Source organism: Centroberyx gerrardi, chromosome 18 (genome assembly GCF_048128805.1).
Source record: "Centroberyx gerrardi isolate f3 chromosome 18, fCenGer3.hap1.cur.20231027, whole genome shotgun sequence".
Classification (NCBI taxonomy): domain Eukaryota; kingdom Metazoa; phylum Chordata; class Actinopteri; order Beryciformes; family Berycidae; genus Centroberyx; species Centroberyx gerrardi.
This window is the reverse complement of record NC_136014.1, coordinates 15,843,219-15,870,168: the sequence shown is the minus strand read 5'-3', so window position 1 is coordinate 15,870,168 and position 26,950 is coordinate 15,843,219. Positions and strand designations below refer to the sequence as shown.

Sequence of the window (26,950 nt, the reverse complement as noted above, 5' to 3'; positions counted from 1 at the left end):
AAGAGGCATGGAGGGCAGGGGACACCAGGTTGCTCCATTTTGAGAGCCAGTTGTCTCTTGTTTGAATACTTACACTATGATACAGCCAACTACAGCATAGTAAACATTGTCCCTAAGATTACTTATTTATAGGATGTCAACAACAAGACTAAATTTTGCCTATTATTTTCATGTTTTCCCTAGCATTGGCTCCATTTGTTGCAAGGATGGGGTGATTCTGGATGAATAAACCTTTGTTAACATAAGATTTGACATGCTGGCAAGGTGGCCTAGTGGTTAGAGAGACTGCAGCAACCAATGATGTGTCCATCAGCAGTTATGTGCCTCCTCAAAGCGTCCCTAGTGGAAGAATCTCTGGATAAAAATGTCAGCTAAATGCATACATTTTGATTCAAGGTTTTGGGGGAAATTTGAAGAGAAAAACATACCGGCCTACCTTCTTACTTGAACAGTTTACTCACCGGTTGCACCTGAAGGCAGCGGGGTTAGGGAGAGGCAGAGGATGATACTTAGTAGTCAGTGGCATGGCTCTTGGCCTTGATCTTGCCATTGGATCTTTGACTTGAGGGTATGGATTACAGACCTCACATGTCCCGGCTCATGTACACATCCATGTAGGACGCTCAGGACGCTCGCTCACACGTCATGAGTGATTTGCATTAGTCCTGTTTCAGGTCAGATCACTCCCACCACCCTGAATACATAGGTATCAGTGTTTTCTTGTTTACTTGTTTTGTTCTAGAAGTGTCACCTTCAATGTCATCTCACATTGTTTATTTTTCCCTTTTCCTGGCACATCTTGTGAGATAGCACTGCACTTATCCGACTTGATAAGGGAGTGTTTCCTAGACCAAGTCTGATGCAATGGCTCGGCGTATTGCTAGGTTGACATTGCCTTGAAATGCTGTGGGAAGTTGCATCAGCCAGGATCAAGCCTAATTATATGGAAATATATGTAGAGAATGACAACACAGTCGGCCAATCAGACATTGATTTGGTTGTAGTGACGGGTGGCAGACCAATCCCGTTGAGATGTGGGTGTGCACTCGAATCGGAGTTTGAGCCAATAGCATAACGAGTCTGGTTTGGATTTCCTCCCTATTTGGCGCACCGGACTCTGACTCGTTAAAATGCGTTGAAGGATGAATCTGTCTTTAAAACTATTGGTCCAGTGCTGTGATTTCGACACGCCTATCAGTCTCAGGCAGTATAAATCTGTAAGCACGGCTTCGCCATGTTATCGAGGAAACGCTTCAAATCATCGTCGTGACTTGGCAGAGAATAACCAGACAGGAAGGCGTTTGACACACCAGTATTGATTAGACCTCGATATTTCATTCGTTCGTTTTGAAAAAACGCGTTGTCACCGGCTGGCTGGACAGCTGGCCAAGGCGGTTTATGTTTTTTGTTTAGGTTTGAAAGCCGAGAAGGCTGCCATGGATTTTTAGGCAATATGCGGTAACACTAAGGCACCGGCATGCATCGTGCAAGGAAAAATCAACTGCGAAATTCCATCTTCACAACTGCCAAGCAGTTGGGCTCGAATACCGTCCGCGGTATCCCGGTGAGCCAACCCGTGCCTCTGCTCCTCGACCGGAGGAAGCTAACGCTAGCCAGCTAGTCATCTGCCCGTTGGCCCGATACACGAAATCTGTCAAAAGTGATCCATCGATTCATCTGAACGTCATCAACACCACCGATCAAAATGAAGCCTCAAGACATCATTGCCGGGAAGACCAGTCTTTGGATCTTCGGGTACGGGTCATTGGTGTGGAAGCCTGACTTCAAATACAAGAGGAGCAAGGTCGGCTATGTCGCAGGCTACAAGAGACGTTTCTGGCATGGAGACAACTTCCATCGCGGGAATGATGACTTGGTAAGATGGTTATGTTTTTGCTTGTGTTGGCTCATGATCATGTTTGCTTATCTTGGCTAACAAACTTACAATGTTGCTAGTACTACACCCAGATGTGGTTGCTAACTGCTTGGCTCAGATTGCATCAGGCGTTGTCCCATGACGTGACCCATTTCTTCTTCTTCTCTCTGCAGCCCGGAAGAGTGGTGACGCTGATAGAGGATAATGACGTAAGTGGAAAGCCCGACTTCCTATTGGTCTGCTAGTGATGCTGCAGGGTGTGGGAATGGAATTGACAGCCTTAAGAAATGAAATCATATTCTTCCAGAATGAAGGGAATGACTTCTTAACGTGTCTCTCTCTTTTTCCTCTTCCCTCTTCACAGGCGAGCACTTGGGGCGTGGCGTTCGAGGTGACGGGCTCTCAGGTCGAGGAGTCTCTGAAGTACCTCAACGTGCGCGAGACGGCCTGCGGCGGCTACATCACCAGGGCCGTGGATTTCTTCCCCGAGGGGGAGTCTCCGGTTCAGGCCCTGGTGTACATCGCTACCTCCGACAACCCCCTGTACCTGGGGCCGGCCAGCCCAGAGGAGATCGGCGCCCAGATCGCCGTGTGCAGTGGGAAGACGGGCCACAACCTGGAGTACCTCCTCCGGCTGGCCGAGTTCATGAGGAGCTTCTGCCCGCAGGTGGAAGACCCCCACCTGTTCTCCATCGAGGCAGCAGCCCTGGCCATGGTGCCCTACCTGCTGGCCGCCCAGTAGCCCGTACCCTTTGTCTCACTACTGTAAACCAGAGCTGATAGTACATGCATACACTACAAATTACACACACTGAGGCTTTTCATCTATCACACCTGTAATCCAAGTTGAGGTCCTCATATCCTTATGTTGTGTGTTTTGTGAAATCTGTGTAGCCCCAGAATCCCATCCAGTGTACTAAACGTCATCGAATGCTAGTGAAGCATGATATTAAGTGTGACATGGGTTTTTACCTGAGCATGATTTCATGTAACTTTGTGTTGTAAAACCTGGGAGATGTTTGTGCACCAGTTACCAAAAGTTGGATCTCCAATTTGTTCGTTCTTGATCTTGACTTGCCATCAGCACCTGTGCTAGTGTGTGTGTATTATTTTATTAACAGGCGTTAACGGTTTTCATTTGCACAATTCAGATTCCGTCCAGTACATGCAGACGGTGCAACCATCAGTTGTGGAAGTTAACCCGTTTACACTGTTGTCATCAAATGGCTGCTGTGATGTGATAAAAAGTTTTAGGCCTTTGTTTTAAAAGGTTTGCTTTTGGCATCGCTTCCATCCAATGTAATGGCAAATTCCAATAAAAGGTCAAAAGGAATTTTTGTTGTTTGTGTCCCACTCTGATGTGAGCTAATGAACTGACTTCTCCAGCACATGAAATATAAATTATATAGTATCATGATAACCTCATCCTTTGCTGATTGTGTTTTATGCAAAAAAAAAATCACCTGGATGTTGAATTAGTCTTTGCTCCATCCCAAGTGAAACTTTCAGCTACACCACACTTTTTCTAGGTTTGTTTCTGGTGAGGAAAACACACAATGGCAAGATGAAATGGTGTATCTAGTAGCATGGAGCTGATAAACAGGGGCCCTATGTGCTGATTTATCACATCCTTCTATGGGCGAAACCAGAAAGCCTGATATGAATATTGTTTACTGGAAAGCACGTGGCCTAGAAGCAAGGTTATCAGTGCAAACATTTGCTGGAGGTGTCAGCCACATGCACTGCATACAGAGAACGTACACAAGCATTAAATTCGAGGGTGTGTGCACACACCACCTTTGACTTCCATGTATGACCTGCAGCACACGCATACAAACATACATCGGACACTCCCAGATATTGGCTGGAGCAGCTTGTACCTTGGACGTGACTCAAGTCAAGAGTCTCTCTAGGTACACAGTCTTATGTAAGCCCTCGCCGGGAACAAGCCCAGACCTGGAAGTCCTGTGTTTACACTCTGCTCCGTGGGCATGTCAGAGTGCACCAGGAAGAGCAAGCTGAGGCACTCATACAGAGGAAATCTTATAGGCCAGCATCAATCCATGTGAAAATATATTACCGTTACTAGAATTAAAGTAATTTCAAGTAATAGATTGCCTTCATTGGTTTGTCTGTGGGGTGTTTCTGTAGGTATTAGTGAGGCCAAGATCAAACTATCTGTGTTAAGAAATCTCTGAATGAATGTACAGTCAGTCATTTTTAAAGTTTGGCACATGGCAAGAAGACCACACAGGTAACAGTGTCCTGCCTTGCAACAATCCCCATCACTTTAAGCCAGTCAGCAGTCCTGACATGTGATGGTGCACAACTCCAGATGTTTATCTGGCTAATGAAAACCCAGACTCACGAGCAATGGAAAATAGTAATATGGTCTGATGAATCCTCTTTCACCCTTTGTCGTACAAAGGATGCCTTCAATCCGCAAAGTCTGTTACCAACTGTTAAACATGCTGGTGGGTCTGTAACAGTATGGGCATCCATCTTGTGGAGTCATTAGGTCAGATGACTGCACTGCATGGTTATATAACAACCAAGGAACATGAGGCCATTTTACAGGACCAGGTGCACCCTGTGGTTCAAACCGTTCCTTCACTGTTCCTTCAAAATACCCCCATAACACACTGCATAATGAATACAAAAGTGGTTTCAAGAAACCCCAGGATTAAGTCAAACACCTTCCATGGACTCATCAGATCTAAACATCATTGAACCTTTATGGGAAGTAGATTTCCCCTTCCTTCAGAATAGTTAAATATCCCACTGCACACAATTCAGGACTTGTATGACAGCAGTACAAGGACTGAAGCTGTTCTGAAAGTAAAGGGTGGCCCTACTCCCTATTAGGTTCTTCATATTCATATTGTCAGGTGTTTCCATTATTTTCTCCACCCCATGTAGATGGATGATGGAGTTTACCCAACTGATCTGCCACTTCTCCACTGGTGTTTTGAACAACACTGCAGATGCAAGTAAGTAATGGAAGAATATTGGTGAAGCTGCTTATAAATTAGAAAATATAAAATTAAATAACCACCAGTCAAAAATAAGCAAAAAGACTGATTTAGCACTCTTTTATTTTCAATTGGCTTTTCCTGTTAGTAAAATGGCAGATTTATTCATATGTACACATGACCTATAAAAATAGACAAGCAAATGAGGGAAAAACCAGAGGAAATGTCGCTCTCAATATTATGTACATCAATATAGAACTTCATTTCGTCACACTATTAACACAAAACAAACAAACCTATAACAGATGTAGTGCTCAACTCAGGACACTGACGCAAGCCTTTTCTAAAACATCAATGACATCATAGAGAACCACAGACTTCTCATCAGAAATATAATTATTTTACCTTTTTGAAAAATAAAAATGGCTTCAATACAATTTACAATGTGTTTTACATTAATTTCCCATTCACAATTGTCATGAATTGCCCCTTTTTTAACTTAACCTACATAACTTAAATATTAGACAACCAAATGATCTAAGTCTGCATGGATTCATAAATTTACGTTTAGCAGCATTGCCTTTATCAACTAGTACCCCTCAATTTGGAATATGTTTTTTTTAATTTTCCAAAATTTCCATTCCATTTTCCCATTGGACAAAAAATATATATTACTGCTATTCATTTCCCACTGTATTGGAATAAATCGTATGGACAAAAGCTTTTCAAAATGTTAAGATCTGCCATATTGACATGGGTACTCATGTCTTTCGTTACAAAAATAAGAGCTTTAGTACAAAAGCTGTAGGCATATTGTTTGGTATGGTATGGGTTCACATTTAGTTCTGAAATGTAGAATCATCCACCAGTTTTGCACTGAGCATATCTATGGAACAATTAAATAACCTACATGTATAAGTATCGATAACAGCAAGAATAAACACGTTAATGGAAGACATGGCTCAGTGCATGTGACAGAAACTCCTTTGGCTCACTCCCCTGGCAAACACAAGGTTTTCAAAGCCCTTTACGCAACATGTGTTACATCTTTGTTTGTAATGTCACAACTATCTAGCAAATAAAAGACCCCTGTGTCATAAATGCAAAGGTACAGTTTTGTCTTCTCAAAAAAGCACTTGGAAATACTCTTGTCACAATGCAAACAAATACTCAAGGCAGATCCTGTCCACTGACTTGGACACATGGAAATAAAACAAACACAACAAATGCGGAGGCTGGGAGGGATCGTGGTGGGTTGTACCTTCAAAATGATTGTGGGTGTGTGTGTGTGTGTGTGTGTCTATGCAGAGGGTCCTCTTAGTTGCTGAGCCAGCAGGCAGAGCACAGTCCTTCAGGTAGCAAGCCTCAGCTACTGTAAATACTGTATTCCCTATTGATTAGTTCAAGAGTAGGGCATCCATGGGGATCACAGTGAGAGCAGGTCAGTTATTTTGTGTGTGTATCTGTTGTGAAAGAGAATGAGACAGAATTGTGCGTGTCTGTGTGTGCATTCAGGCTTGTACGTTCACTATCGAGCCCCTGGGCCAGCGGGGCCCTTGCCCTTCCTGGCTGGGCTGTGGCTGGTGTGGTGGTGGCTGTGGGACAACTGTTTCTGGGGGCTGGGAGTGGAGGTGCCTCCTTTGGCCTGCGGGGAGGAGCTCCTGCTGGGGTTGAAGGCCGGGCTGGCACCAGACCGACCCAGAGAAGGCTGCAGGGGGCCGGCCGCAGAGAGGCCTGCTGGGAGGAGGGGACGGACATGGAGATGTTAGTGCTAGACACACCCATGTTGGACCGAGATCACACTTAACACGTTACTCTCTAATGAAAGTTCGAGAGAGGCAGAGAAACTGTAGATATGCTTTGAGAGTCTGGAGAACACAGTCGGCCTCAGGAAGTTTAAACGGTTGCTATGGCAGCTGGTCACTTGGGTGCCATCTTAGGAGGATCAATCCTTTGTCCGAACAGTGGAAGAGAGGGAAATGCAACATGGGGTGACGTCAGCTTCCCGAGCTCCATACAATGGGAAATTATTAGGTGAATCACAAAAAAGGCAATGGCAAGTCTCAAATTTAATTTACAATCAAAATCCCAAGATGGTGTGACATCTCGACTAATGGCAGAGAAAGAAAAAGAAAAGCGAAAAAACTAGTCCACATGCTAAAGCAATTCTGTTAAATGCATCTATCTATTAGCGGCTCTTAAGTACAGTTACTAAGATCTCACCCATTAGCATAATGGAAGTAAAGACTTCCACCTCTTCCTGCAAGTGATGTGGACTGATACAGTGCATGCATGTATTTGTGTGAGTCTGTGTGTGTGTGTGTGTATTCCCTAACCTTTTGAAACGCTGTAGCCATAGGCGGCGTATGCTGCTGCTGATGCAGCCGCTGCCCCAGCCATCGCTCCCGCCATCGCTGCCGCACTGCCCGCTGTTGACTTGCGCCCGCGTCCTTTCCCTGCCGACTTGGCCCCGCCTCCCGATCCTTTAGGCCGTCCCCGACTCCGCCCCGATCTGCCTCTGCCTGGACTGATTGTGTCCTGGGCTGAAACACCTACACAGGGAAGGAAAATACACATAAGGGTCAAAATTAGACAAATGTTGTTTTTTCCTTTTTTGTATTACTAGCAATGCTTCACCTATTTCTAATTATTTTGGCTTCATATACATGTTGAACTCAAACGTATAACAAGCCAAAGATGCAAAGATGATGCTCGGCAACCAGAGGACCTGCAAAACCTGCTGGCTCATGCATCTCAAATAAATAAAAATAGTTATAGATAGAAAACGGGTGTCTGCCCATGACAAAGCATATTCTTCTTGTTTATTCTTCAATCAAAAGGGGCAGATGGAGGACAAGGTAGGCAGGAATAAGTAGGATTGAGGGAAGAAATGTTTTAATGTAGAGCAGTTATTACACATTACTCATCACTCATCATTACCCTTAGCACAGGATCTAGGCAAAAGAGAAATGGTGCTCTTATTTTCCATACTGTCTGCACTCTTAGAGTCTCGGTTTGCCTGGTACTGTGCCTAATCCTCTAATACCCCTACACCTTCTCCCCCAGTCTCCCTCAGTCTCCCCACTGGTCTGAGGTTTTCTCCCATCTTTTGATCCAGAGGCTGCGGTACAGAGTGGGCCCCCTTTCAAAACCAGACGTCTAATACCGCAACCGTTCTCTAGGCGGAGATGAGCCGACCCTATAACTGACACCCGGACACGGATTAAAACCCCTCCACACGTCCCTTGTCCTCCCCTGAGGCCTCAATCTCCCCGTCTTCCCCTTTTGAACCCTTTGACCAAGTTCACATTTCCTCCCTCATTCTCCTAACCTCCGTTCTCTCTTCCAAACCTTTCAATACAACATCATCTAGAGATGCAGTGGCCTCCTCCCAGCTCACAGGGCCTGGTTAGCAGGGGCCATTAATAATCTCTCCTGGCGGGAGCCTCTTACCATGACAGCTAAACCCCAAATGGGTTTCAATGAACCAGCATGTATTTAGGAAGGATTATTTCACTGCAAAGCATCCAAAGTAGAGATATAGAAACAACATATAGATTCACTCTTTATCTGGATCTCAGAGTCCAGAACACGGTGAAATACTGCAGCCAAGGCAAAGTAAAACCATCATAAATCAAAATAATCAGCTCCAAAATGCATATGAGGTAACAGAGACGAGTTGCTTCAACGGACACAGGCCTTTTTTTTTTAACACTAGTCCTGATAGCAAAGGGAACATGACACTAACTGCTGTTTACAATAATCATGACCTCCGTGTAAGTCACACTGATTCCCCGTACTAACGTCACTGTAAAACGATAATACTATCTCATAGATAACACACAGAATATGTTTTATTTGGCATGTTTGGAGCTTTTAGAATGGAGCGTGGCTGTATACTCGTACTACAGCTCACACAAACCAAGAATATCTTTTTATTAGGAGTTTATTAAGAGTTTTGACAGTGTGCTTGTTTCATGGGTGGCAGGGTGGGTTAGTGGTTTGAGAGACTGTCCTACAACCAGAGGAACCAGGTTTAAGCCCCCTTGTCAGTAGGCATCCGCCCTGCTGAAGCGTTCATGAGCAAGTCACTGAATCCCTACTGGCTCCAGAGGTGCTGACCACCATTATCCGATATAATGTGTCGATTTAATATAATATTTATATGATCATTTTCAAGCCAAAAAAAAAAAGAATCCAAAAAATTACAAGGATTCAGTGTTTCCCCCATAGTCTTATTCTTTATAGAGTGGAAACAGCACTTAGACAATGGGACATGAAAACTCTCCACTGAAACCCATGATAATGAAATGCTTTCTTCTTAGGTTGGTCAGGAGCTTCTTAAGGCAGAGTGAGGCAGGTTTTATTGCAGGTTGTACAGACTGAAAAATCATATCCTCACCTCCAGCATATTGGCGGGGGATAACACTGACAGGACGATATCTGATTTTTAATAAAAGGCCAGATATATCAGTCTAACCCGAATGCACTTCATCTCCTATCTCTCTAGTTTTTTGAGCTGTGCCATACGTCGTGTCAACAGTCCTACGTCGGTCGAACTGATTTACTAATTTGATCTCTCACCGTTCATATTGTCAGAGACCGATCCGGAGACGGAGGCGGGGGAGTTGGTGGCGCGAGACTGCGGCGCGGAGGACACCGGGTCGTCCACGATGACCAGCATGTCGCTGCTGCTCTCGTCTGCGTCGGCGTCCGGCGGCAGCGAGCCTGGCTGCAGCTCGCTGCTCAGGGAGATCTGGACAGGGACAGGAGCACACACAGACACACAAGGCTGGGAGTCAGCACCACAGGGAGCAGAGGGGACCCGGGACAGGACAGTAAAGGGCAACCATCGAGGGGCACGGGGCAGAGAACAAAGAAGGGAAGGAAGGAAGGAATGAACGGAGGATAGAAGAAAAGAGGGAAGGCAGGAGAAGTGAAGGAAGGATGTGAAGGAGTAGATGGTATAAAGAAAGGGCGGAATAAACGAGGGAAGGAAAGATGGAAGGAAGGAAAGGAGAGAGGAAGGAAGGCAGGAAAGAATGAAAGAAGGAAGCAACAAATCAAAGGAGAGGAACCAAAAACCAGTGAAGAAATGGATATTAAAAGGAGACAGAGGTAGAGGAGGGGAGATTCAGGCAGGAGTTAGAAAAGGAGTGGAATTTAGAAGCAAAATGAGGAAGATGTAGAATAAGAGAGTGAGTTTGTGGATGCAGGCCAAACTGACCTGAAGGAGCAGCAGCTAACCAACCCTGAATGCTTTAAAATGTATCCAACCCATCCCCTTTCCCTTCTCCTCCCTCTTCTCTCTCACCTTTTTCAAGGATTCCAACGCCAATCACTCCGTTCCACCCCTCCTTCTCTGTCACGATTCCCTCACCTTGCTAAAAGGAGCTAGGCAAGTCCATATCTAAGCTTAAGAAGGAATAATCACACACACACGCACACACACACACACACACTCAAGATTCCCTCACCTCGCTGAAGGGGCTGGGCATGGCGGAGTCCATGTCGACGCTGATGAAGGAGTCATCTCCGTCGGCAGACAGGTTGGAGTTGTCTGCCGAGGGGGCGTGAGAGATGACCAGGTTCACCTCCTTTCTCCTCTTGGTCTCCGACTCCTCGTTCTTCTTCTAGAGTGATTTTGGGTGAATATGAGTATTATATATCAATTGAAAGGTCTCAGTGAGATCTTTTCAGTGCCAAAAGGACACAACTGAAATCATGACCCATACGTTTTAATTAAACAAAAACTGAAAGCCGTAACAGTAAAAGTAGGGTTTTGTTTGCTGCCAAAAGGGCGTAACTGCACTTACGCCCTTTTGACACCAAGCAAAACCCCACTTTTGACACAGAACAAGCATTGTGGGTAGAGGATTCTAACAGCACTTAGGTCAACTCAAAATGCATGCTGACGTAAGTAATGCTAGCATGGCACCATGATCACATCATTTTTAGTATCCTATTCATATCCTAATTAATATTCTAGGTCAATATTAGATGAATGTAAATATGTTAATATTCCCATGAAATACTTAGGCCTATAGATTCAAAATGTTATTTTATAATGTTAGGAGTGTGAACTGGTCAAGATGAGCTCTGATAGTAAGACTGCTGGTAGCTGAAGTTATCCCTCAGTGTTATGAGGAGTTTTACAGGTCTTTGAATGTGTCCCAGGACACGTCAATAAGTGATGTGTCCTGGGACACATACAAAAATGTATTATACTAGCAAAAGAAAAAAAAAGTAGTAGTTTAGAATCAAAAGTAGTTTCTTATGTCTATAGAAGTTTATTAAAAAGGTTTATTAAAAGTTTTTAACAGAAAAAAATGTTTTTATAGTAATGCTCAATCTGATAACACGAAAAGTTAAAATATTGTGCTTAGTATGTGGTAACAGCAGCTGATCCAAGTTTGATCAAAATTTGTTTTGGCTCTCCTGTAAAATCTACTATAACGCACTTACGCCCCTTTGGCTCCAAGCCCTCGATATACACTAAATGCATTATTTAATGCTATATTGTTTTTAAAATTAATTTCCCTCTGTCTCTTCTTCATATCCATTCCTTTCTTTATTGGTTATTTTTTCCTTTCCTTTCATGTGTTCCCTTCCTTAATTTCTCCTTTCCTTCCATCATTACCTCATTCCTTCCTTTCTCACTTCATTACTTCCTTCTTTACATCCCTCATTTGTTCCTTCCTTTCTGTTTTTTTTCAATTTTTTTCCATCTATACAGCCCTCCTCATGCTCCACCAGACATGCCCCTGCTGAGAAGGTTTGAGGTTTCTGCTGGTCACGCTGTACTGTACCTTCTCAGCGTATTTCTCCCTCTTCCTCTTGCGCTCTTTCACCTTGCTGGTCTCCTCCAGCTGCCTCTTCTCCTCCTGTCTCAGACGCACTACAGGAAAAGATACAATGCGTTATTTTTATTGTCACCTTTACTTACGGTTAGGGTAAAAGTTTAGGTTAATGTGCTGATGAGGGAATGAAATTAGGTCATGAGAATGAACGTGGGCCAATGGAATGTCCTCAAAAGTATAGTAATATCAAAATGTTGTGTGCATGCATGTGTGTGTTGAAACACTCACATTTCTTCTCCAGCTCGTCGTCGTCCAGCAGCAGGCTGACCACCTCTTTGGGTTTGAGTGTGTCTGGTTTGAAGTTGCCTCCAGAGATCACCACCCTTTGGATCTTATTACACAGCAATACACAAAACACAGTTAATTAATGTTCAAGTCCCTTTTCGTGTTTGCATTATGACGTCCACTGTGGAAACACTGTTGTGTCATTACTTGTTTTGTTTATTGATTGATTTGCTGGATTAAAGATTTTTTTCTCTCTCAAATTGATCGACATTTTAACACAAGGACTGACAGTATGTGACAGCTAAACATATATTTTGATTCTCTAAAACACTGATATTGTTAGCAAAACTTTGAGTAAAACGGACCCACGTTTTGACTTATGAGTTATTGAAGTCAAACTCCTTACGAATCTAAGAGAATATTCCTGAAATGGCTAAATAATTTCTTGTTTTAATAAAAAAATTGTGTCTGCTCTCTACCAAGCCCATGGTCATCACTGTAATGGCTTTTGCATCCCTTGTAGTCTTGTTACCCTCTGTCATGGTATGTATGTTATATATATGCGAGTGCTTGTGTTTCGGACCTCGCTCTTCTCCTTGGCGCGCTGCAGGATCCTCTCCTCTATGGTTCCCTGGCAGATGAGGCGGTAGACGGTGACCTGCTTGGTCTGACCCAGCCTGTGAGCCCGGTCCATGGCCTGCTGGTCCACCGTGGGGTTCCAGTCACTGTCGTAGAAGATCACCTGGAGGGAAAGAGAATGATAAACAAAGGTTAATATCATCATAGAGTAATGCTGCATTAACTCTGTGGCAGCATGCTGTAGAAGGAAAAGTGGATGTTCATTGTTTTCAACAGAAGAACGACAGTAAACGACGCCAGCGCTGGCCGAAAGTGCCGCCAACTGCTCCTGCAGATGGAACTTGCCGACAACAGTTGAATTTTCCCAACCCTTGCCTTCTACTGTGGCAAGGATGACAAACTGGATGTTGAAAAGTCTGGCACAATGGATGCATATACATAAGTTTGTACACCTGTTCTTCTTGTCTCCTCTTCCAATGAAGATAGAGTAGTGAGTAAGCAAGAGCTTTCTTCTTCTGACTGTCCATTTTTGGTTTTAGCTGGGCTATTCCAATTCTCGACTTGGCTTCCTATTCATTTACAGTGGGAATCATATTTAATAATCTTATCTATTAGACATTTTGGAATGAGTCAGTTTTAAATAAAACTGTTTTATCACCCCTTTTTATGGTCATCCTAGGACATGTAGACTCTTAGTAAGAGCAATAAACATGGCAGGGAATATATATGCACTTTTGATGTATTTAAGAAATATCAGGGTTGTTTGTACTTTGATACTGTATCACTGAAGTGTTTTTCCTTCAGTGTGTCGGTGACTCACAGTGTCAGCAGCAGTCAGGTTAATGCCAAGCCCTCCAGCTCTCGTACTCAGCAGAAAGACAAAGATATCCGTCCTAGAGAGGGAGGGAGGGGAAGAGAGGGAGAGAGAGAGACACACACACACACACAAAAGATAACAATTGCAGCACAGTTACAGCACAAATGGTCAAATGGTTGTTAGTATGTATATATGGAGTAAATAACAAAACAGTTGCTGCTTGACTGATCCACAATGACATCTGTTTGCTATCTTAAAACTTTAACAAAAGAGGCATGGAATATGGAACATGCACTTCATACCAGTGGTGAAGTCCCGCACAATAAAAGCAGGGGATGTTTCAATAAAGCACAAACTCCTTAACCTACACTCCTCACAATAAGAACCAGAGCAGCACAGGACCCTAGGAGCGCTGCACTAATGTAAACCAGAGCATGCCGACCCACAAGGAAATGCACGCACTCACTCACACACACACACACACACACACACACACACAATCATGCACATACACATGTAAGATTAAACTGTTCACTGATGGCTACAGTATATATGAAAAGGAGGATTTACAGTCAGTTATTGTCAAAAGGGAGCGCTTGTTTTCACACACACAGACACAGACACATACACAGACACACACACACACACACACACACTGGAATGCCTCTGTCTTTACCCACCGGCTCTGGAAGTCAGCCACCATGTCTCTGCGTTCAGAAATCTTGGAGGACCCGTCCAGACGCATGTAGGTGTGCTTACGGTGAACCATGTACTCCTGGACAGATGGGGGAGGAAGAAGGGAGGATGAATAATGAGGAGAAAGGATGAGAAAAGTACAGAACGGCTTATCTACACTAATTACACTATTTGGGGTTGTACTGAGCTCCCCATTTATTCTGTTTTTTTCCAGAACTATGCTCATTTCACTCCCAATTCAGTGTTTTTTTTTCAAAACTTCAACTTTTCCTGTGAGAAGGTTATCGTATACGACCTCTGAAGAATGAATTGAAAATAGATGCTCATTAGAAAAGGAAATACAGTTTCTATTTACATTTCAAACTGCTTGAACTGAGGGAATTGGCTCCAGCCCTGTGTTGAATTCATGAATAAAGTTTTTGAATTCATGGATTGCGGTGTTAAACTTTCCTGGATCACCTTCACCACCTCACTGTGAGTTTGGAAACCAATGAACTAACAAACTAAATATCAAAATCTGAGGGAAGTAGGAGTATTTTTCAGCCCCTGCTGGGGAGATGTCACCAACCACTCCGTCTTTTAGTACACTAAGTGAATTTAACAAGTTCTCGGATATGCAATGCATTTTAAGTGGTTCTCTAAGGAGCGGATAAACCCTGCAGATCTAGCTGTTAAGTTCCAGGGGTCAAGAACACTGATCTTTCATATAGGAATTTCTGTCGGACCGCAGTTTTGGATCCAACATATCAATATCCCACATTTCCTATGCGTTTTTTCTTGGGTTGAAACCTCAATCCCAGTCCAAAGAGACGTTGAGAAACACTGAGATTGATATTCTATCCCCCCCCAAAAGTGTGCGAAGCTGTTCTGTGTGTGCGTTTGTGTGGGTGTTAGGTCTGGTGGGAGGGGCCCTAGGAGAGTGGGGTCAGAGCAACAGCAGTGATGAGGTGACATGTTGATCTCTCTTTAAGCACTGCCCCCCCCCCCCCTCCCCAAAGTCCACTGAAACATCTCAGTGCCCCTTTATGAACTAATTACACACACTTGCACACATCACATCTCACCTCTGAGTTGACAGAGATGCATACAATCATTAACCCCCAATAATACCCATGATTTGACACGTTGCCTCCCTAACCTTAAGCCCCCCCCCCACATACCCCCTGTCACGACACCCCGGGTCTCGGCCCCAGCAGGCCCGGCCCTCCTCTCTGTATGTCTGGCTCTGTTCCCAACAGCCCCATCTGCTCTGAGTGAAGACTACATTAGGGACCATTAGCCTGGTGCTCGCCAAAATGCTGCTAACCTTGTTGAATTGGCTTTTGATATCTTGCCAGCAGGACCTTGCAGATATTGTTGCATCTACAGAAAGCCTTACTGGGTCTTTCTAATCTCAAAACGATCTCCAGGCCTACATTCTCAGAAATAAAGGTTTAACAAAAAGAAAGTCTGAGATCTCCTGAGACTTGGGCATCGTCTGTCACAACTTCTGCCAAGTCGTCATGTTATATAACCTGTCCACAGAGTCCTGACCAGTCCTGAGCAGGCAGTTGTCATGTTGACTTAACCACCAGTGCTTGGCAGTCTCTCTCCTAGAGTGGTGCCACACTGACAATATGCACTTCAGCAGCTGGCTATTTCCTCTTCCTGTTTGTTTGAATTGGTGCAAATCAGAAGTGACATTGTTACTTTTCTGCAGTTCTTCATCAGTTTGGTTATGTTTCCCAGTGCCAAATGGCAAGCAAATCATAAACCAAGCCCTAAGATCGTTCAGTTCAACCTTCTACTGGACAAAATGTTCATCTTCTCCAATTCACTGTCAGCAATTGATTACACATACGATTTAGTGTACAAGCTCTTAAGTGTTGTGATATTTGCCCACAAACCAAAGAGAAGTATGGGAAGAAAGGAGTAAGGAGTAAGGAGTATGGCAGTACCAAAATTGGTTAATACGTGTCATTAAATGTGCAGTTTCCTGTCTAATATTCCTGTCTCTAGTGAAATAGCATTTTCACTTCATGCTAACCGCTCTGGAGTTGGCACTTGGATGCGCATCAAGACCACCTCTTATAAGTACCAAGGAGCGGTTGACTGGAACCCGAGTTCAGCTGGGTTGTTTCTTAACTCCCCAAACGATAATGAGCCCTCACTCAACTAAGTGTATGCTTGCAGTCCATACCCAAACCAACTGTTGCAATAAATACTCCCAATGGGGAAGCACACGCAGTAATGCATAAATTAATTCAACTGATTCAAATGTTTTAGCCATCACAACAGCCAACAGATTCAAGGTTGTGTGACAGAAGTCTTCATCAGGGACATGCTGGAATGAGCACTCAACGTCATAACTGCATCTATTGTTAGAATACATATAGCACCAAGATATTCCATCATCCTAAAAGACAGGAAGACTATCAACAGCAGAACAACTTATGTGCCAGCTAATGTAATTTACTTGCTTAAGCGCTGCTGTAGTCTTGGTTATGTGGGAAAAATAGAGCGATATCTAAAAATCTATATAAGTGAACACAAATCAGCCATCCAGAGAAATGACCAGCAGTCTCCTATTGCTTTATAGAACCGAAACATGACCTATCTACTCTGACGTTTATTGCAAGTACACGTACCCCGATGTGGGGAGGGAACAGTAACAATCTCCTACTCTACTACTTAAATGTGAATGTTTCTGGATCCACTACTTAGGTAACTGGATCTCAGACTTTTTTTGACCTGAACTCCAGCGCTCCCCTGATGAAGAGTTCTGTTGAAATGTTGGCTGGCTGGCTGAAACTTTTGAATTGAACTAATTAATTTGAACAAACTGTGTCGGTACCCAAGAAGCCTCTAAAAAGCTAAGATGCTGATTTCAGATCACTCATCAGACACATGCAGCTTCTAAAGCAAACTCTCAAAACAGCGTCTTAATTCAAGACACGATATGAACGTGGGCCACGATAAGGGCTTGGAAAAACCTGCATCACAATCTATCCATTAGGGCCTCAAAAGTAAAGACCACAATAAATAAGAGTCCACTACCCATGATCCTTATAAACATTTGAGTTTGGCTCTTCATTTTCTGTCACAGGTCACACACTTTCGCTACTGTATTTACAGTCACAGTGGAGCAGAAACACCATAAAGTAATAATAAAAAAGAAAACCTCATCTGACATATATGCTGCAAGATGTTATAAGCTGGTTCTCAAGGGGGCTGCACATTATAAAATTGCCCCAACATGTTTATGTGCGCGTTTTGTATTGAGTATTAAGTCATTGCGACTGTATCCCAAATTATGTTGGTTAGTTATGAATGAAAAAGGGGATCTGACAGACAAATTTAGCCAAAGCTGTATATCTTTAATCTGTATTACTTGCTATAATCCTCTGCTGATTTTCTGGCTGAGGTACCAAAGAGTCGGTGGGGGCATTCCCGCAAGCGCTGTAATCTAAGCTGCAGACATGCAGCACAGTAAAGTGCAGTCTGAGCAGCCACAGACACACAGCGTAAGTGGGAGCGCTGTCTAAAACGGCGAGACTTGGCGGTCCTGCTCCACTGTCGTCGCGTTGCTGCCAGAGAAAGCCAACAATGTTATTCTCCGTCAGGCCACCCGGATCTCAACGATCCATCACCCCAAAGATGTGATGTCACCAAAAGAACCGGCAGCCGACTGGCGACGAAAACAATGACGCCAATGACAGAGATTAGTATCGGCCCCTCTTACATTCTCTCTCTCTCTCTCACTCAAAGTCTCATAGTCAGGAAATTAACTCCATCTGCTCAATTTTCATCCTGGACCAACAAGAAAGATAATGGGGACAAGGAAAACTAAAGCCAGATAGGCAGAGAGAGTGATTTCATTGGTAGAGGGGACGCCGTCTCCTCTGTCCCCCATTGCTGACTGGTGTAAGGTCAGCTAACCAAACATTTTTAGTATTATGTTTATGAGATTAATATGATTGGTTATCTAACTTGTCCTCTTTCCCTCATGGTCTATGAAATTTGTATCATTGTATGACTTACTTTCAATGATGAAGTGAATGAAGGAGGGCGGTGATAGAATAAGGGAGAGAATGACTTGTGAACGATTATTTTTATAGCCTTTAATCACTGGTCCAGTCTCAAAGAGCTTCACAACACCCATGTTATGAAAACAATGAATGAAAACGACACCCATCAACCTCAGACCGTCAACTGCCTTAGACAAGGCAATCTTACCATGGAGAGTATGACTAAAGGTGGGGTATGTAGCGAGACGCGCATTAGCATAGAATGGCTAGCTTGCATTATCTGAGCCATCTACAGCATTCTCACCACTGCTGTTTTCCTACGGCCTTACACACAAGGCATTCCCACTGCGTTTCCAGACACACAGGAAGACAGTCCTTAACCACCTGGGCTGGGTCCGTCTGCCATCAAAAGATTTGGCTGTGGAAAAGCACTGCACTGAGTGAATGGGGAAGGAATTCCCAGTGACATCATGGCAGAGGCTTTCGGGCCAAAAGTGATGTTTGCAACAACTATGGAAGCAACAATGGAGTGGTGCACCCAGAGTCCCATTGTTGTTATACTGGGCCTCCTAGAATCACCCTGGCAGTTCCCATGTCAGGCTTTCAGCTCAACGCAGAAGAAAAAAAAAACATGTTCTGCGTTCCTCTTTCTCTGTAGTTCCCATCTTTTTTCCCCCTCTGTCTCTTTGACCATTTTTGTCTTCCATTTTCTGCAGGCCTCCGTTTCTTTCTCCTCCAACCCGAAGGCCCTTGCCACTCCCATCTCCCTAACCCCCCTCTTCCCCCCCACCTTTCCTCTATCCTCACTCCTTCTAGTCATCCTTCCCATCTGGCTGCCTCCCCTGCAGATGAGACCCCGCTAATTAGGCCTGACCTGTTAATTAGCCTTCTAATGAGTGCACTAACGAGGGACAGGCAGGCTGATCAGAGGTACGGGAGCTCAATACCTCTCCAGTGGAGGTAGAAACGTTGAACAACTTGACTGGAACAACGCAACAATACCCAGCTGACAGCAAAGTGGGGCGTTTCAGAAAGCAGGATTATTCTGTTAACCAGATAAAGAATGATGATGTTTTGAATAACTAGTCCAATTAAACTTAAGCCCTAGATATTGGTTCTCACAGATGTCTTATAGCCATACCATCAGCCAATGACCTCTTAATATGAACAGCATTTGAGAAGCTATTTCATGGATGTTTTTTGAATTATCTGGCTTACTGAGCAATTCTGCTTCTTGAAATACCCCTCAGGACAAAAGAAAACAGAAAAACAAGAGAACCAGCACAGTCTTGAACCTCTTCTCCACCAGCTTACTGAGTGAGTGCTGGGTAGAGGTCATAGTCTATTCTAGCACAGAAAAGCAATAATAATATAAGTTTCAATTTCACTCTTTGGAACTCCACTCTTCTTCATTCTGAAGATGCATGTGTCTGTATGTGTGTGTGTATATGTGTGTGTGTGTGTGCATGCGTGCATGTGCATGTTTATGTGTACCACATTTGTCTCTTCTTGCAAGGTTCAGAAGTCTTCACAAGTAGGGTACAATTATTAGAACATTAATTCAGAGAAATTTTGGTCACCATAAGGGAGAAAAGATTATTATTAGAGTTCGGTGTAAGCATTAGAATTAGTTTTATGGTTAAGATTATGGTTAGGTGTAGTGGTTGGAGTTTGTGATAGGATAAGAGGATAGAGAATGAATGTTAATGGAATGTCCTCACAGCTATAGTAGTACCAATGTGTGTGTGTGTGTGTGTGTGTGTGTGTGTGTGTCACCTCCAGCAGGTCTATCATGCGGGTCATTTGGGAGTAGATGAGGACTCGGTGTCCCTGGGCTTTTAGGCGACTCAGCAGGATATCCAAGGTGTGCAGCTTGCCACTCTCTGTGATTAGGCTTTCCTTATCTAAGAAAGAGAGAGAGAGAGAGAGAGAGAGAGAGTGTGAGAGAGAGAGAGAGAGAGAGAGAGAGAGAGAGAGAGAGAGAGAGAGAGAGAGAGAGAGAGAGAGAGAGAGAGAGAGAGAGTGGAGAAGAGAAACTCAGTGACTCTAGTCTATTTTGTCAAATACAGTGAACTCCCTGACTACTTGGATGGAAACGGACTGATGTTTAGACTCTATACTCATTCTACCACTAAAGCTTGTTGTCGTCACTATATCATATATATAGCAAAATGTCAGTGTGTGAAAACATACTATCATTATGCATTATCACAAAAAGTCTATATCAACAAATAAATTGGTGATTTTGCTCTTTAAATATTGGTGCTACATCCACAAATCCTGTATTGGTTGGGTCAAACTCATCAGCCTGTGAATTAGTCTGCTTTTGCTCAGAGAATACAGAAAAAGCTAATTGGCTTGAGAGTTATTAACTCTGCCCTAATCAATAGAAGTCTTCGATAAGCCTCCGTATTCTCTGGGATAAAGACCCTTTCACCACTGTGGATCAGCTCGGGGATCAATCCCCCCTAAAACTGGCCCTGATCTGGTGATCCCTCACATAAAGCCTGAGCCCTCATTGACCGCCCTGGTGATGACCACCAAAGAGCAGAGAGAGCGAGAAAGAGATGGAGTGAGAGTGCGAGAAAGAGAGATGAAGTGATTTAAACTCCATTTCGCACAATGGCACAAAAGGGGAACAAATAGGCCTGGCAGTTGGTCTTGGTCACATTATTGTCGACACCGCATCAGGTGTTCTTCAGCGCTCGAATCATTGACCGCAGGGACCGAACGGGGAGCAATCTGACCCTGGGTCTGTTGTTGAAGTGGTTCCCTCCATGTCCAGCTGATGAGGAATTAACGTCATCTGGCACAATGGCAGAATGAGAAAAGGGCCGGGGCTGCCATCGACCCGGTGACAGGCCCGCTATGGTGTTTGACCACGGGGTCGTGACCCTGAGCGGGGGAACCTAAGGCCAGGGCCAGGGTCGGGGGACGGGGTCAGGGCAGGGTTACAGGAGAGTCCCTATGGGAGAGTCAGGCCTGGCTGCCATGCGCTCCCGCTGAACACTTGTTCCCAAGCCCCTTTTGTACAGCGAAAACCTAGGCTTATAAATATTTCTAGATCTTATTTCCTTGCTTTGTCAACTTTATGTAACCAACCGCGTTAAAATCACATTCCACTAACCACAATACAAGGTCAGACGACTCAATGGACGCTGTGACAATACATGAGTACAACGTCCTTCCACAATATCTGTAAAACACTGATTAGAAATAAGTTGGGTTCTTAAAGACAATCACAAGCGCCAAGTGGACTCTATGGTCCAATGAGACAACAAAACCCACCAGAATCATTCACAACTGTTAGCCGGTAGCTCTGCATGCTAATGTGTACTCAGGCTGAACCCTGACCTGTGGCCCTTTGGTATAACCCCCCTAAAAGGTCAGGCCCTGTAGAGGTGTTAAAGAGGAACTAATAGAACAGATGAACAGGGGAAACACTCTGGGGAGGGATTGGAGCACTCACCTCCGGGTCACTGTGGAGTGGTGTCAGCCTGTCAAATACACACTGACCTAGTCACACACACACAGCCTGAACTCCTGGAGCTCCTAGACCAGTGATGACAGGGTTACAGCTCTGAATTTTCAGTTAAATTTACACCTTGAATTTTTCTTTCGGTTGTTTTTCTCCAGACAGTTGTCATATTGTGGGCAAAGTATCTACGTTTTTTTGTCCATTGTTATCATTCCTCGTTTTATTCTTGACATTGTCCAGTGAAGAAAAAAGAAAAAAAAAACTAAAAAAAAACTACAATGAACTGAAGAGGAACAAGAAGAGGGAAAGCAAGGGAAAAACAGAGGAGAGGGATAATGAACTAATGGCAATGGACAGTGAAAAGTGGATCTGAAGTAGGTCTCTAGAGCCAACTTTACTCTTCCTTTATTATGAGATGGGAGTTGACAATGACCATTGTATGTGCGTGAGAGAGAGAGAGACAGAGAGACAGAGAGAGAGAGACCGAGAGAGAGAGACCGAGAGAGACAGAGAGAGAGAAACTGAAGATGCGAGAAAAAAAGCATTGCAGTTGTATGCAATTTTGCACGCGTGTCTATGGAAGAGACACAGACAAGAACGAGACGGAGACAGCAGGGAGAAGATGAGTGTGTGTTGCTCCTAAATTCAGTAAGGTAGGCAGATGTTATGCATTGCTGTGGCTCAAACTAGTGTGTATGAAGAGGCCAGTGCACCACAGGCCCTGAGATAGACAAACACTATATCCCGCCATCAAAGGCCTATAATTGGTCATGGCGTCAGAGGAACGGAGCACGCAGGGAAGGACAGAAAGCGAACCGATGGGGTGAAATGAAAAGGGGAGAGTAGGAAAAGGCAGAGAGATGCAGAGGATTAGATATGGGCAGAAAAAGAAAAAGGGCCAGACAGAGAGGGAGAGACAGAGAGAAGGGGGTCTGTGGTGGCTCCGGCTGCAGTGAGGCAGTATTAACGTGGTGGCGGCGGTGGTGATGTTGTGGTTTACATCAGACGGGGCCTCCTCACCGCAGGTGCCAGGCTAACCAGGGCCGATGCTCAGTCAAGGGCACCAACCAGCGCCACGGGCCTCCATGCCAACCACCCAGATGCAAACCACCACTTGGCAAAGTTGCAAATACTCATATAAGGCAATACTGTTCAGCCCCTCCACCAATCTGTTTCTGTTTAGCAGATTATATGTAAGCCTCCAGACTCCAATGTCATGTTTGAAGATGGGTTAAAGCCCCTATCTGAGGATTTTTGTGACCATATAGGGCTAAACGGTGTATATTCAAATTGATTCTTGAAGGGTTTGAACTGCAAAATGAAGAAAGCTTTTTGCAAATCTCTTAAACCGCTTTAACCCACAAAATAGGCTGCTATATTTTATTCCAATGTTTACAAACATCACAAACAAGTAAAACGTATATTAAAACTCATGTTTACCAGTTGAGCTCTATCAACCAATTAAAAATGACAGAATGTCTCCAATCACGTTTTGTGTGTTGGTGTCAGGGCTACCCTTTTGTTTATGCCTGAATTATAAAGCAGGACTTTAAGAGGAGGAGAGCTGCTGTGGTCCTTAAGATGGACACCATCAGATGTTCTACTATGATGCCTCCTCTGTTTTGATCTTTGTATAGCGGCTGAGGGCCTCCACCTTATCCTCGACATATTTGAAAATCAGTGCCATTCCAACTACAGGGAAACAAACAAAAACATAAAGATGCTAAATAATTGGAGTAAGAGAAATGGGAAACAGAAATGTCCCAATAGAAACAAATGGGACAAATCCTACCCCTGCTACTAGCCAAACTCCCTAAACCCCAGCGATGCGGCTTACCCACGAGAGAGGTGGCTGAGTTCAAAACGTTTAGCGCTGCATATAGAAAATTATTATTTCTAAATGTCACTGCCATACCCTAAAATGCAAAGCCAACAAAATGACTAATTGCGATTTGGGAGGGCTTTGGTGGTCTGCCTCATTCCAACACAACACTTATGGCTTATATAATAAGCTACATGTGGCTGCAAAGTAATGCATGACCATTGGTCATAAAAAGTGAGCAAACTGGATGTAGTAACCAAACATGAAACATGAATTATCAAGGGCTTGGAGGGATTAAAATGGATAATTCTATACTTCTACCTCATCATGTGGAGCTTTAAATGAATTGACTCTGCAGCAGTCAAGATTAGTTCACATAGAAACAGCTTAGCATTACCAAGTTGATGGCAAAACAATAGGAGCCTCAGATCACCTCGGGTGGGAAAGTAATACAACTATGTAAACAAACATAAAAACTAGATTGCAGGACATTTGGGACACTTCTCTCTGAATACATAAGTGGTAATATGAAAATTTGGGTTAAAAGACATTAGACACAAAACAACTTTGCAGTTGTAGACTGACGAGCACAAGGACAGTGTAGGACCACACCCCAAACACGGGCAAATCCCATGTGGTGTCACACCACTCTGCCGTTGCTATGGATACACATATCAAGCTTCACCACCTGCCCTGCCCCCTTTCACAGCACCCCCCCTCAATCCAATCCAGTCTAACAGCAGTATTCACCCGGCCAACCCTCCCCTTCTCCTCCTAACCAGCCCGTCCTTACCTCCTGCTGGTAGATTAGGCTACACTCCCCCACTCCTCATCTCCCTCTTTCTACCATATCCACTGCACCCTCCAGGTCCCCACCCTCCCTCCCAACCTCCCTTCCTTCTCCACTACTACAAACTAACCCCCACCACCCCTTCACTCCCCCTATACGCCCTCCCCCTACTGTCTGTCCCTCGACGGTGTAATCCAATCCCTGTAGGGCCAGAGCCGGGGGCCTGACACGGTCCTGACCCAATTAGAGCCCTGCTGCCAGCTAATTAACCCCGGCCCAGCCCTGGTGCCTGGCGCCTGATACTCCCAAACCAACTACGGTGCTAATTTCATTAATACGCCACTACAATCTTCTGTCCTGTCCTGTCCCCTTCCTCTCCGCTGCTGCTAAAGCCAAGTAGTGGAGCCGCCCTCAACAGGGAGGGAAGGAGGCCAGATGCGGCCGAATACAGAGGGGACGGAGAGGAGGAAGATAGCAGACAGTGAAAAAAAAAAAAAAGTCAAGAGATGATGAAAGAAGATGGATAGATGGTTATGTGAGAAAGAGAGACAGATGGGGGGCCAGAGAACAGATCGAATCAACGATCGAACCAAGCGTCGGCCCCTCACTGTATAATGATACATTACACTGTGCAATCAATAAGTCAATGGGCAACACTTGTTCAGCACTGCTTATGATGGAAATATTAGCCTGACACTACTCTGCTGCTTCTGCATGTATTGACAAAATCTGACTTAAACTTAATTTTCTCTCAGCTATAGCTCGAGGACAGCTAAGAGCCAGATGCCAGCGGGAGGTTTTGGGTGAATCTACGACTGAGGCTGCTGAAGTTCTACTGGTGATACCCCAAAATCTACATCTGTAACACAGTAACTCCACTCCGGAGCACTGGCAGAGAGCCAAAGGGCAAAGTTAACTTCCTGAAAGCCCAAAAATGTGAGTGATGGAGTGTGTGTACGTGTGTATGCATGTGTGTATGCGCACGTGTTTGTTCCATCTCCCCTCAAAACATGTGAGACGAGCGCTTCTCTTGGTTCTCTGCGAGTCGTCAGACAGTCTGATGCGGACTCGGTGCTTAGCGGGGAACCCCACCGCATCGCAGCGGCCCCACTGCCACAGGCCAGAGAAGCGAGTGAGAGAGCCGCCCCGGCACGCCGTGAACTCTGTCATTAAAGTAGATTACGTCTAGCTACCCTTGGCCGGCGAGGACTCGACACACACCACAGATGAAAGCTGGCCGGCTAAGGGATGCAGAGGGAGCCAGAGATTACTTGCCCTCCATACTCAAAGATATGAACATGCTGGTATAATGTGGCTAATGTCTCCCCCTTCAGTCTACTTTGGGGTTTTGATTTAAAGCTTCTTTGATATCAATGAATACACTTTCTCCTTTTTCCAGACATATTAATAGCCATAAAATTAAGTAGGAAATCAAAACATCTCCCTCCCTTCAGACGCTGGATTTTATTTTTCTCAGTTGGAAAATGTGAATTCCACTGACAGCTACCAGTGCCAGTTGAAGGCAGACTGAGAGGGGCAGAGTCAGACGGTGATGTGGCGAGGCTGGCCGTCTGTGTTGTTTTGTGCCTCTCTATCAGAGGGCCAGGGAGGCTTCCTGCCATTTTGCTGGAGAGCAGAGTTTCTTTGAAGGGACAGGAAGGCAGAGCTGCATTTCCCACAGCCTGATGTTGGCTGCTGAGCCAGACCTGACTGGGCTCTCTCTCATAGTCTCCACACACACACACACAAATTCACACACACACATTAATGCAAGAACATGCATACAAGTACAATACATATAAATGCACACAAAAATGAACACACACGCACGCACACATGCACAAATACACGTGCAATGCTTTCTTTCCTCACATCTTCAGTAGCATTTTCTCTGTCTCTCTCACACACACATACACACACCTCTGCCACAGTGGTGACTGTCAACCCCAGCTCACAATAAAGCCAGAGAAAGAGTCAAGAGTCGGCACTATAGTGAGAAGGCCATCATTTTGTGGAACAGCTCCTTCTAATTATTGTAAGCAACACAGGGGCCACACAGACAGCGAGGCAGGTTTATTTTTGTCAGATCGTGGAATGCTCTACAAATATCCCACAGCACGCAAGTCAAGAAATATTTCACTTCAAACTGGTTTTTAACCTGAAGCAAAATGTCATGAAATTGTTCCAATATCCTTTTGCATATAGAGCAACCTCGTTAACTTTATATCAAGCGCCCGGAGTGCGAAAGAGAGGTAACCACAGAACTGTGGGCGGTTCAGCAAACAAACAAGGCTGGGATGGCTTTCTAATTATAGTCAAAACCTCTTGTCCTGTCGCGTCCTGGTGGCTCGGTCTGGACGGCTGCATGGGTTCAGTTCCTGGTTGATGCTACCCTGTCACATCTCTCTCTCTAATCACCTTCCTATCTTTGCATGTACTATCTATAAATCTCTTAGTGGTAAAGGGCTTCAACCAAAGGAACAGGGTTCAAGCCCTTATGTCGGCAAACATCCACCCTGCTGAAGTGTCCCCGAGCAAGACACTGAACCAAAAGAGAATTTCCCTACGGGGATCAATTAAGTATCACATTATTATTATTAGCATTATTACCGCTGAAAGAGTTCATTCTCTTTTGAAAAAAAAAAACAGAACTCTTTCCTTCAATCAAATTCTACCATCACAATAACCTCAAAAACAAACAACAAAAAAAATCTGAAGGCCCAAGCCGTCGCTGCCACCATTGTTTTTTCCTCTGCTATGGCCTGATTCCTAATAGGTCCTCCGATTAGATTCCTCCGCCGATATCAGTGGGCAGCCCTACTCACGCC

General features: G+C 44.4%; 2 protein-coding genes across 8 annotated transcripts in view; one reads left to right on the top strand and one right to left on the bottom strand.

Moving 5' to 3' along the window:
• The first annotated feature begins 1,250 nt into the window (after positions 1-1,250).
• On the top strand, positions 1,251-3,209 carry chac1 (ChaC, cation transport regulator homolog 1 (E. coli)). The gene is made up of 3 exons (XM_071904365.2): positions 1,251-1,876; positions 2,050-2,085; positions 2,241-3,209. The coding sequence occupies exons 1-3, from the start codon at positions 1,706-1,708 to the stop codon at positions 2,616-2,618; spliced, it is 585 nt and encodes a 194-aa protein (XP_071760466.1). The 5' UTR covers positions 1,251-1,705; the 3' UTR covers positions 2,619-3,209.
• A 1,752-nt stretch (positions 3,210-4,961) lies between these two features.
• Positions 4,962-26,950, bottom strand: part of ino80 (INO80 complex ATPase subunit) — a 42,826-nt gene continuing 20,837 nt past the window's right edge. For 2 of the 7 annotated variants that reach the window (XM_071900932.2, XM_071901220.2), the window contains exons 28-37: positions 19,809-19,936; positions 14,010-14,104; positions 13,333-13,405; positions 12,517-12,675; positions 11,937-12,039; positions 11,658-11,746; positions 10,326-10,481; positions 9,433-9,604; positions 7,185-7,400; positions 4,962-6,585 (exon numbers count right to left, since the gene is read on the bottom strand). In XM_071900932.2, coding sequence (XP_071757033.1) covers positions 6,377-6,585; positions 7,185-7,400; positions 9,433-9,604; positions 10,326-10,481; positions 11,658-11,746; positions 11,937-12,039; positions 12,517-12,675; positions 13,333-13,405; positions 14,010-14,104; positions 19,809-19,936 — 1,400 coding nt within the window. In that variant the 3' untranslated portion in view covers positions 4,962-6,376. Of the gene's footprint in view, positions 6,586-7,184; positions 7,401-9,432; positions 9,641-10,325; positions 10,482-11,657; positions 11,747-11,936; positions 12,040-12,516; positions 12,676-13,332; positions 13,406-14,009; positions 14,105-19,808; positions 19,937-26,950 lie in introns of all 7 variants that reach the window. The other 5 variants (XM_071900995.2, XM_071901145.2, XM_071900792.2 and 2 more) reach the window with 3 other exon arrangements.